The 12335-nt window shown below is 45.5% G+C and overlaps 1 protein-coding gene across 1 annotated transcript in view; it reads right to left on the bottom strand.

Moving 5' to 3' along the window:
* The window catches only part of LOC135528102 (glutamate receptor-interacting protein 2-like), a gene marked incomplete at its 5' end in the record, with an annotated part of 51780 nt that extends 41286 nt beyond the window's left edge, over positions 1-10494 (bottom strand). The window contains 4 exons of the mRNA XM_064956913.1: positions 1395-1583; positions 4909-5048; positions 7587-7731; positions 10338-10494. Of these exons, the coding sequence (XP_064812985.1) occupies positions 1395-1583; positions 4909-5048; positions 7587-7731; positions 10338-10494 (631 nt within the window). The remainder of the gene's footprint in view (positions 1-1394; positions 1584-4908; positions 5049-7586; positions 7732-10337) is intronic.
* Between the last annotated feature and the right edge of the window lie 1841 nt (positions 10495-12335).

Here is a 12335-nt window from a genome sequence, read left to right as displayed (position 1 = left end):
ATTATATCAACTATAGAACCATAGATTACATCAACTATAGAACCATAGAAACATAGACATATCAACTATAGAATCATAGATTACATCAACTATAGAACCATAGATTATATCAACTATAGAACCATATAGATTATATATATAGACTATAGAACCATATTATATCATAGATTATATCAACTATAGAACCATATATTATATCCATACTATATCAACTATAGAACCATATATTATATATAGAACCAAGATTATATCTATAGAACCATAGACATATCAACTATAGAACCATAGATTATATCAACTATAGAACCATAGATTATATCAACTATAGAACCATAGACATATCAACTATAGAAACATAGACATATCAACTATAGAACCATAGATTATATCAACTATAGAACCATAGATTATATCAACTATAGAACCATAGATTATATCAACTATATCAACTATAGAACCATATATTATATCAACTATAGAACCATATATTATATCAACTATAGAACCATAGACATATCAACTATAGAACCATAGATTACATCAACTATAGAACCATAGACATATCAACTATAGAACCATAGACATATAAACTATAGAACCATAGACATATCAGAACCATAGACATATCAACTATAGAACCATAGACATATCAACTATAGAACATAGACAAATCAACTATAGAACCATAGACATATCAACTATAGAACCATAGATTACATCAACTATAGAACCATAGACATATCAACTATAGAACCATAGATTATATCAACTATAGAACCATAGACATATCAACTATAGAACCAGAGATGATATCAACTATACCACCATAGAGTCTATGCTGCCCTTTGGGGTCAAACCTTGGATGTCTTAGCCAGCATCGATGCAGGAGACGTCCCAGGACATGGTGATACACCAGGTATAGACCTAACCATAACCCTAACCCTGGTCTCACCCTGTCTACCACTAGTCTTTACCTTGGCTTCCGTAGCCAGCATCAATGCAGGAGACGTCCCAGGACATGGTGATACACCAAGGTGATAGACCTAGGTATTAACCTAACCATAACCCTAACCCTGGTCTCACCCTGTCTACCACTAGTCTTTACCTTGGCTTCCGTAGCCAGCATCGATGCAGGAGACGTCCCAGGACATGGTGATACACCAGGACATGATGATAGACCTAACCATAACCCTAACCCTGGTCTCACCCTGTCTACCACTAGTCTTTACCTTGGCTTCCGTAGCCAGCATCGGATGGTGATACAGGAGACCTAACCATAACCCTAACCCTGGTCCCAGGACATGGTGATACACCAAGTATAGACCTATACACCAAGTATAGACCTAACCATAAACCCTAACCCTGGTCTCACCCTGTCTACCACTAGTCTTTACCTTGGCTTCCGTAGCCAGCGTCGATACCGGATCCGTCCCAGGACTCCATGGTAGAGTCCACACTGGGAATGGTGGTGGAGTAGATCTCTGACAGCTTGTTGGTCTTCTGAGAGTCTGTCATGTCCGACACGTCCTCCGTGTCACTCAAATCATTCTCCATCTCCCCATCCTTCTTCTTCTCGTCTGTCACTGGAAGGAGGAAGTAGAGGAGCATCTGTTCAGGGTCTCTGCGTGTTGTCGAGGCACATGGCCTATGTTTAACAGGAGTGTGCTATGTAGGGAATAGGGTGCCATAGCGCTCTGGTCTAAAGTAGTGCACTATGTAGGGAATAGGGTGCCATAGGGCTCTGGTCTAAAGTAGTGCACTATGTAGGGAATAGGGTGCCATAGGGTTCCGGTCTCAAGTAGTGTACTATGTAGGGCATGGGGTCTAAAGTAGTGCACTATGTAGGGAATAGGGTGCCATAGGGCTCTGGTCTAAAAGAGTGTACTATGTAGGGCATGGGGTCTAAAGTAGTGCACTATGTAGGGAATAGGGTGCCATAGGGCTCTGGTCTAAAAGAGTGTATGATGTAGGGGATAGGGTCTAAAGTGGTGCACTATGTAGGGAATAGGGTGCCATAGGGCTCTGGTCTAAAGTAGTGCACTATGTAGGGAATAGGGTGCCATAGGGCTCTGGTCTAAAGTAGTGTACTATGTAGGGAATGGGGTCTAAAGTGGTGCACTATGTAGGGCTCTGGTCTAAAGTAGTGCACTATGTAGGGAATTCTATAGGGCTCTGGTCTAAAGTAGTGTGTGTAGGGAATAGGGTCACTATGTAGGGAATAGGGTGCCATAGCGCTCAAATATGTCGGTCAAATACAAGTAGTGCATCTCAAATACACAGTACATTATGGATGTCAAATACACAGTACATTATGAATCTCAAATACACAGTACATTATGGATCTCAAATACACAGAATAGGGTCAAATAAAGTAGTGTGAATCTATGTAGGGAATCTCAAATACACAGTACATTATGGATCCTGATTATTGATCAAACATAAACTATTATTGTCTCATATGAGGAATACACAGGGTGAGATTATTGATCTCAAATACAAAGTACATTATTGATCTCAAATACACAGTACATTACTGATCTCAAATACACAGTACATTATGAATCTCAAATACACAGTACATTATGAATCTCAAATACACAGTACATTATGAATCTCAAATACACAGTACATTATGGATCTCAAATACACAGTACATTATTGATCTCAAATACACAGTACATTATTGATCTCAAATACACAGTACATTATTGATCTCAAATACACAGTACATTATTGATCTCAAATACACAGTACCCCGCTCCGCTTATTGATCTGGTGCAAATACACCGTAGATTGTCGACACTTAGATCGTGATCTCAAATACACTCCGGACCGTAGATCGTCGGCGGGGACTCCGGACCGTGATCTCACTCCGGACCGTAGATCGTCATCGGGGACTCCGGAGTGGATCATCCGAAGGCTATTGAACCGCCACTGGAGGCTCATGGATCATCACTGGAGGCTTTGTGCCATGGATCATCACTGGAGGCATGGTGCCATGGATCTTCACTGGAATGGATCTTCACTGGAGTATCATCACTAGAGGCTTCGTGCCATGGATCACCACTGGAATCATCACTGGAGTGCCCTGGATCATCACTGGAGGCTTGTGCCATGGATCATCAAATGGATCATCACTGGAGGCTTCGTGCGTGGACATTATTGATCTCAAACTGGACTGGACGTAGTACATTATTGATCTCAAATGAGCTGGCACCACACAGTACATTATTGATCTCAAATACACAGTACATTATTGAGTTGGCTCAAATACACTGTGCCTCACCCCAAAATATTTTGGGGCTGCCTCTCGGGCTTCCGTCAAAACAACCCCGGGGCCTGACGTTGTTCCTCCCTCGCTGCCTCCGTCTGCTATGGCAGGCTTTGTCTCCTGCCATGATCTCCTCCCAGTCCATCCACTCCCTTGTCTCCTGCCATGATCTCCTCCCAGTCCACTCCTCCCAGTCCAGGAAGTCCTCCACTCCCTTGTCTCCTGCCAGTCCAGGAAGTCCTCCACTCCCTTGTCTCCTGCCATGATCTCCTCCCACAGTCCTTATCTCCTGCCATGATCTCCTCCCAGTCCAGGAAGTCCTCCACTCCCTTGTCTCCTGCCATGATCTCCTCCCAGTCCAGGAAGTCCTCCACTCCCTGTCTCCTGCCATGATCTCAGTCCAAAGTCCTCCACTCCCCTGTCTCCTGCCATGATCTCCTCCCAGTCCAGGAAGTCCTCCACTCCCCTGTCTCCTGCCATGATCTCCTCCCAAAAGTCCTCCACTCCCCTGTCTCCTGCCATGATCTCCTCCCAGTCCAGGAAGTCCTCCACTCCCTGTCTCCTGCCATGATCTCCTCCCAGTCCAGGAAGTCATCCCTATGATCTCCTCCCAGTCCAGGAAGTCCTCCACTCCCTTGTCTCCTGCCATGATCTCCTCACACGTCCAGGAAGTCCTCCACTCCCTTGTCTCCCATGCCCAGGATCCCTGCTCCTCCTGGCCACGCTGCTTGGTCCGTTTGTGCTGGGATCTTCTGTTAGGACCGTCGTTTGCAGGAACGGACCAAGGTGCAGCGTGGTAAGCATACATTTTAATTTATTAAATGAACACAGAAAAAACAACAAACACAAAACGAAACGTAACGTCTAGTTGGGCTAAACAGCACAGCACCAAAAACAAGATCCCACAAACTACAAGTGGAAATAGGCCTGCCTAAGTATGATCCCCAATCAGAGACAACGATAGACACCTTCCTCTGATTGGGAACCATACCAGGTCAACAAAGAAATAGAAAACATAGATTGCCCACCCTAGTCACACCCCGACCTAACCAAATAGAGAATTGAAAGGATCTCTGAGGTCAAGGCGTGACACCCTTTTTTTGTACATAATGATGTTTTGCTGGTTTTATGGGGAGGAAAACCTTAGAACCACATAAACCTCATAAATCTGTTATAGGATTCTCTAAGACAACAAGCAGTATGTATTTGAGCTGGAGCCTGGACAGAGGAGGCAGAGAGGATCCCAGGGCAGCAGCACAGCATCAGAGGGAAGCTACCAGCAGAACTCTGTAGCAAACTCACACAGCCTGCCTGGTTTCATCTAGTTGTTAGTATGTTTAAATGTCAAACTACAAATGGCTGGTTATGTCTCAGATGTCTGTACTCCCGCGGCTCCCCTGATATCCTTGGGAAAGGGAAACATACACCTGATTTGGGTAGGTGCAGACTGACACCTAAGGAAGACAGACACATATTGATAACTATACAACACATACATCTGTTACTTCAGTCCCATGTTGTGGTTACTGTGGTTACTGCACTCGTTCTGCTTTCTCTTTGGGGTCTAGGCCGGGTAACTGTAAAATATTTGATTGATTTGATTTGAAACTTGATTGATTGATTTTCTGAACACTTACTGTCGACCTGTTTCTTGATCTTGAGCGTGACCGTCTCCCCGGCCATCTGTAGCAGGTGAATGGCCTCGCTGAGCGGCTTGCCCTTCAGACTGACACTGTTGATAGCCAGAATACGGTCTCCCACATGGATCGCTCCGGTCCTACAGAGAAAGACGACAGGCCCCGTTTACACCAGACGGCAGTAATATGCCAGTATTCCATGGAATATAATAGTGGCTGAGAAATAAGATGGGTCATTCTAAGATAAACATAAGAGATAGATGAGAGAGAGAGAAAAACTATTTTAAGCTAATTTAGATTTTCCATGATTCCTGCTTAACCCAACCAACACATAGAACACGTTTAAAAACATGAGATGTTTATATAACAGCAGTAGAAATGCATAATAGGTGAACCCAATTGGTCTGAAAAAAAGTGTGAACTTGTATTTATCATCATTAGTCATTTAGGTCAACATTGGATCATTCAGAGATCCTCACTGAACTTCTGGAGAGAGTTTGCTGCACTGACAGTAAAGGGGCTGTATAATTTTGCACGCCCAATTTTTCAGTTTTTGATTTGTTAAAAAAGTTTGAAATATCCAATAAATGTCGTTCCACTTCATGATTGTGTCCCACTTGTTGTTGATTCTTCACAAAAAATACAGTTTTATATCTTTATGTTTGAAGCCTGAAATGTGGCAAAAGGTTGCAAAGTTCAAGGGGGCCGAATACTTTCGCAAGGCACTGTATATGTGAGTAATTTAATAGTCCAATTTTTATTTTTTATTTAAGCCCCTTTAAAGTTCCATTGCACAGTTCCATTGCACCAGAGAAACTCAATCAAGCAAAGCTTTTACAAATATTTCAAATAGAAGGTTTAATTAATAAATTAAGGCCAGAAGAGGTGTGGTATATGGTCAATTTACTACGGCTAAGAGTCTAAGGGGTTTGTTTAGCTAAACTAGCTAGACTGTTTGTTTGGTTACCAAGGCAACAACAGTGAATTCCAAAAGTATTCAGACCCTATTTCTACATTTGTTACATCACAGACTTATTTTAAAATTGATTAATTTATATTTGTTATATTTGTTTCTAATCTAATCTACACACAATACCCATAATGGCAAAGCTAAAACAGGTTTTTTAGACATTTTTGCAAATTTATATTTAAAATAAATAAATACCTTATTTACATAAGTATTCAGACCCTTTGCTATGAGCATCAAAATTGAACTCAGGTGCATCCTGTTTCCATTGATCATCCTTGAGATGTTTCTACAAGTTGATTGGAGTTCAGGGACTGGGAGACTAGTCAGGATCGAGGAAAAGATAAACGGAGCAAAGTACAGAGAGATCCTTGATAAAACCTGCTCCAGAGCACTCAGGACATCAGACTGGGGCGAAGGTTCACCTTCCAACAGGACAATGACCCGACGCCCACAGCCAAGACAACGCAGGAGTGGCTTCAGGACAAGTCTCTGAACGTCCTTGAGTGGCCCAGCGAGAGCCCGGACTTGAACCCAATCTAATATCTCTGGAGAGACCTGAAAATTGCGGTGCAGCAACACTCCCCATCCAACCTGACAGAGCTTGAGAGGATCTGCAGAGAAGAATGGGAGAAACTCCCCAAATACAGGTGTGCCAAACTTGTAGTCTCATAGCCAAGAAGACTTGAGGCTGTAATCGCTGCCAAAGGTGTTTCAACAAAGTACTGAGTAAAAGCTTTGTCATTATGGGGTATTGTGTGTTGATTGATGAGGGACCACACACTATGCATTCTATTTTCAATGCAGAACCCCTCATCGATTAGAGGGGGAGAGGGAACAGAGAGGGGGAGAGACGAGAGAGAGGGGGGAGAGAGGAGAGAGAGAGAGAGAGAGAGGGAGCGGGGGAGAGATGAGAGAGATTGGAAAGAGAAAGGGGGAGAGTGGGAGTGAGGAGAAAGATTGGGCAGAGAGATGGGGAGAGAGATTGGAGAGAGAGGGGGGGAGAGGAGAGAGATTGGGCAGAGAGAGAGGAGGAGAGGAGAGGAGAGAGAGGGGGCCAGAGGAGAGAGAGAGGGGGAGAGAGGGGGGGTGACAGGAGAGAGAGAGAGACAGAGAGAGGGGAGGGAGAGGGGAGGGAGAGGGGGAGAGAGAGGGGGGGAGAGAGGAGAGTTAGAGGGGTAGAGTGGAGAGAGAGAGAGGGGGAGAGAGGAGAGAGAGAAGCGAGAGAGAGGGGGAGAGGGCCCCCTCCTGCCCTTACCGACACTGGGTCTCTTTCTCAAATAGTCTTTCCTTGATTCCTCACATCCTCCCTACTCGACCCTTTTCTGAAAATACTTTGGAGAAAAAGGTATGAAGAGTACCAGGGCCGACAAGGATAGACCGGTTGGCTCTAGCCCCACGGTCAGAGGCCTTTGTGGGGTAGGCCAGATGCCTGGGTCTCTGGGTCTACAGTACCTGTCTGGAACTAGTGGGTCTCAGCCAAGCCCTTCTTCGTGAGGCCAAAAAATAACGATAACATTCACTCTGTTCTCTTTATCCCTGTCCTCCTCCCTTTCCCCTTTCCCCATATCCTCTGTCCCTCTTTTGTCTCGCCTCTGAACCAGCCTCCTCTTGGCCGGATGGGGAGAGGATACAGAAGGACAGGTCGGCTCTAACCCCACAGAAAAAAACACTGGCCAAGGCAGCTCGGTTCCAGGATCTCCGGCCTCACCTCTCAGCCAGGCCTCGCTTGGTGAGGCCAGAGATGACGATGGGGTCAAAGGGCTCCTCCGTGCCTGAGATGGTGATCCCCAGCGGGCCTCCATATCTCTTCAGCTCCACCGTGTAGATGATTAAACCAGACGTCTCCTGTTCATCTAGAAGGGGGGAGGGAGAGGGAGAGAGAGATGGTGGGACCATTAGAGAAAGAGAGAGGCCAATAGAGAGAGACAGAGAGAGACAGAGGAAGGAAGGGATGTCTTCAGGGCATAACATAACTAAACTTTAAAGCGACATGGATAATAATTCCCTAAACATCTCAAACATCCACAATGCACTAGCATTCAACTTGAAAAATGACTGAAGGATAAGAAATTATATTCACTTTCCCTAAGAAGTGCATAGAGGAATTAATATTGACTGTGATGGTCTCCCCTTTGCTGCTATAACAGCCTCCACTCTTCTGGAAAATGTTTTCCACTAGATGTTGGAACATTGCTGCAGTGACTTGCTTCCATTCAGTCACAAGAGCATTAGTGAGGTCAGGCACTGATGTTGGGCAATTAGGCCTGGCTCGCAGTCGGTGTTCCAATTCATCCCAAAGGTGTTCAATTGGTTTGAGGTCAGGGATCTGTTCAGTCCACACCGATCTCGACAAACCATTTCTCTATAGACCTCGCTTTGTGCACGGGGCATTACCATACTGAAACAGGAAAGGGCCTTCCCCAAACTGTTGCCTCAAAGTTGGAAGCACAGAATTTTCTAGAATGTCATTGTCTGCTGTAGCATTAAGATTTCCCTTCACTGGAACTAAGGGGCCAAGACCGAACCCTGAAAAAGAGTCCCAAACCATTATTCTTCATCCACCAAACTTTACAGTTGGCACTATGCATTGGGGCAGGTAGTGTTCTCCTGGCATCTGCCAAACCCAGATTCGTCCGTCGGACTGCCAGATGGTGAAGTGATTCATCACTCCAGAGAACACATTTCCACTGCTCCAGAGTCCAATGGCGGTGAGCTTTACACCACTCCAGCCGACACTTGGCATTGCACATGGTGATCTTAGGCTTGTGTGCGGCTGCTCGGCCATGGAAACCCATTTTATAAAACTTCCGACGAACAGTTCTTGTGCTGCCGTTGCTTCCAGAGGCAGTTTGTAAGTCGGAAGTGAGTGATGCCAAGGACAGAAGATTTTTACGCACTACATGCTTCAGCACTCGGCAGTCCCGTTCTGTGAGCTTGTGTGGTCTACCACTTCTCGGCTGAGCCGTTGTTGCTCCTAGACGTTTCCACTTCACAATAACAGCACTTACAGTTGACCGGGGGGGCAGCTCTAGCAGGACAGAAATGTGACAAACTGACTTGTTGGAAAGGTGGCATCCTATGACGGTGCCACGTTGAAAGTCACTGAGCCCTTCAGTAAGGCCATTCTACTGCCATTGTTTGTCTATGGAGATTGCATGGCGGTGTCCTTGATTTTATACTCCCCATCAGCAACGGGTGTGGCTGAAATGGGCAAATCCAGTCATTTAAAGGGGTGTCCATGTACTTTTGTGTGTATATATAGTGTCAGTCATGTGTGAAACATGTCCTCAGATCCCACCACTGGGGAGTAAGAAGGGAGAGAAAAGGTTTGGAGGCGAAGAGAGGAGAGGAGAGGAGAGAGGACGCGAGGAGAGAGGAGAGGCAAGAGGAGAGGTGAGGCGAGGCGAGGAGAAGTGAGGCGAGAGACGAGGAGAAGTGAGGAGAGGTTAGAGGAGAGGCAAGAGGAGAGGAGAGGCGAGGCGAGGAGAGGCGAGAGGAGAGGCAAGAGGAGGAGGCAAAAGGAGGAGGCGAGCGAGGAGAGGAGAGGAGAGGGAGAGGCGAGTAGATGAGAGGTGAGGAGAGGAGAAAGGCGAGGAGAGGCGAGGCGAGTAGATGAGAGGTGAGGAGAGGAGAAAGGCGAGGAGAGGCGAGGCGAGGCGAGTAGATGAGAGGTGAGGAGAGGAGAAAGGCGAGGAGAGGCGAGGCGAGTAGATGAGAGGTGAGGAGAAAGGCGAGGAGAGGCGAGGCGAGTAGATGAGAGGCGAGGAGAGGAGAAAGGCGAGGAGAGGAAGATAACAGATATCTTCAGCTACAGCTGGACTAAAGTATCAATTTCATGTCAGACAGCAACATTATTAAACCTATCTGCCATTCCTAGAGCTGCATCTGATATTTGGTAGAGAGCATGAACTATGTAACAGGTTACGACTATTCATCATGTATAGCTAGCTATTGGTGGGTCTAAAACACTAGAATACTGGTGGGTGATAATTGTTACATCGTGATTGTGTCGGAACGGGGAGAACAAACGGTTGTGGATATTTTCAGACAATACTGCCACCCTGTGGTGGAGGCTGGTACTGTAACTCATGTTCATAATATACATAAGGCCTTTTGCCTTCATGTTTGTTTATTTGGCTTGTTTAACTAAGCCTTCGTTCTCCAATGATCATGCCTAATTGCTTCATTGATCAATAAGCTAATGTAATTGATCAGTATCAAAACAATTCTTTGTGTACTTGATTGACATTTTACTACATTGTTAGGAGCCATTAATATAAATACACCTTTCTATGCACTCACTGTACCACCTGCTAAACTTTGTCTGCAACCAATAAACTTCGATTTGATTTGATCTTCTGGTTGAAACATTGCATGGAAGCCACATTGTGCAGGTGTTTGACATATTTCATATACTTCTTCCTGACTGCCCCCCAGCCAGGCACCGAAACAGGCTCACCAGAGTTGTCTTCGTCCTTACGGATCTTGAGTTTCACCAGGTCCTCGGCCTGTTCTAGGATCTGACAGGCGTCTTCCATAGAACAGCTCTCCAGTCTGATGTTGTCTATGGCCAGGAGCTTGTCTCCAGGCTCCAAGGTACCAGTCCTGGGTAAAGAGAGAGAGGAGGTAGAGACAGGGGAATGGAGTAGCGAGAGGATGAGATGGAAGGTGTAGAGAGAGAGGAGGTAGAGAGAGAGAGAGGGAGGGGCAGGGAGAGAGAGAGAGAGAGAGAGAGAGAGAGAGAGAGAGAGAGAAAGAAACAGGTAAAGGATTTGAACTCTATCATTAGTGATTTAGTGGGAAATGTCTCTCTGTGGGAGGACTACACTACTGTCTCTCTCTGTAGGAGGACTACATTACTGTCTCTCTCTGTAGGATGACTACATTGCTGTCTCTCTCTGTAGGAGGACTGCACTACTGTCTCTCTCTGTAGGAGGACTACATTACTGTCTCTCTCTGTAGGATGACTACATTGCTGTCTCTCTCTGTAGGAGGACTGCACTACTGTCTCTCTTTGTGGGAGGACTACACTACTGTCTCTCTCTGTAGGATGACTACATTGCTGTCTCTCTCTGTAGGAGGACTACATTACTGTCTCTCTCTGTAGGGGGACTACATTACTGTCTCTCTCTCTGTAGGAGGACTACATTACTGCCTCTCTCTGTAGGAGGACTACATTACTGTCTCTCTCTCTGTAGGAGGACTACATTGCTGTCTCTCTCTGTAGGAGGACTACATTATCGTCTCTCTCTGTAGGAGGACTACATTACTGTCTCTCTCTGTAGGAGGACTACATTACTGTCTCTCTCTGTAGGAGGACTACATTACTGTCTCTCTCTGTAGGAGGACTACATTACTGTCTCTCTCTGTAGGAGGACTACATTACTGTCTCTCTCTGTAGGAGGACTACATTACTGTCTCTCTCTGTAGGAGGACTACATTACTGTCTCTCTCTGTAGGAGGACTACATTACTGTCTCTCTCTGTAGGAGGACTACATTACTGTCTCTCTCTGTAGGAGGACTACATTACTGTCTCTCTCTCTGTAGAAGGACTACATTACTGTCTCTCTCTGTAGGAGGACTACATTACTGTCTCTCTCTGTAGGAGGACTACATTATTGTCTCTCTCTGTGGGAGGACTACATTACTGTCTCTCTCTGTAGGAGGACTACATTACTGTCTCTCTCTGTAGGAGGACTACATTACTGTCTCTCTCTGTAGGAGGACTACATTACTGTCTCTCTCTGTAGGAGGACTACATTACTGTCTCTCTGTAGGAGGACTACATTACTGTAGGAGGACTACATTACTGTCTCTCTCTGTAGGAGGACTACATTACTGTCTCTCTCTGTAGGAGGACTAGGAGGACTACATTACTGTCTCTCTCTGTAGGAGGACTACACTACTGTCTCTCTCTGTAGGAGGACTACATTACTGTCTCTCTCTCTGTAGGAGGACTACATTACTGTCTCTCTCTGTAGGAGGACTACATTACTGTCTCTCTCTGTAGGAGGACTACATTACTGTCTCTCTCTGTAGGAGGACTACATTACTGTCTCTCTCTGTAGGAGGACTACATTACTGTCTCTCTCTGTAGGAGGACTACACTACTGTCTCTCTCTGTAGGAGGACTACACTACTGTCTCTCTCTGTAGGAGGACTACATTATGTCTCTCTCTGTGGGAGGACTACATTACTGTCTCTCTCTGTAGGAGGACTACACTACTGTCTCTCTCTGTAGGAGGACTACATTACTGTCTCTCTCTGTAGGAGGACTACAATACTGTCTCTCTCTGTAGGAGGACTACAATACTGTCTCTCTCTGTAGGAGGACTACAATACTGTCTCTCTCTGTAGGACTACATTACTGTCTCTCTCTGTAGGAGGACTACATTACTGTCTCTCTCTGTAGGAGGACTACAATACTGTCTCTCTCTGTAGGACTACATTACTGTC

The sequence above is a fragment of the Oncorhynchus masou genome, chromosome 5, assembly GCF_036934945.1.
Source record: "Oncorhynchus masou masou isolate Uvic2021 chromosome 5, UVic_Omas_1.1, whole genome shotgun sequence".
Classification (NCBI taxonomy): Eukaryota; Metazoa; Chordata; class Actinopteri; order Salmoniformes; family Salmonidae; genus Oncorhynchus; species Oncorhynchus masou.
The sequence above is the reverse complement of the archived record's forward strand: the minus strand, read 5'-3'. Positions and strand labels throughout refer to the sequence as shown.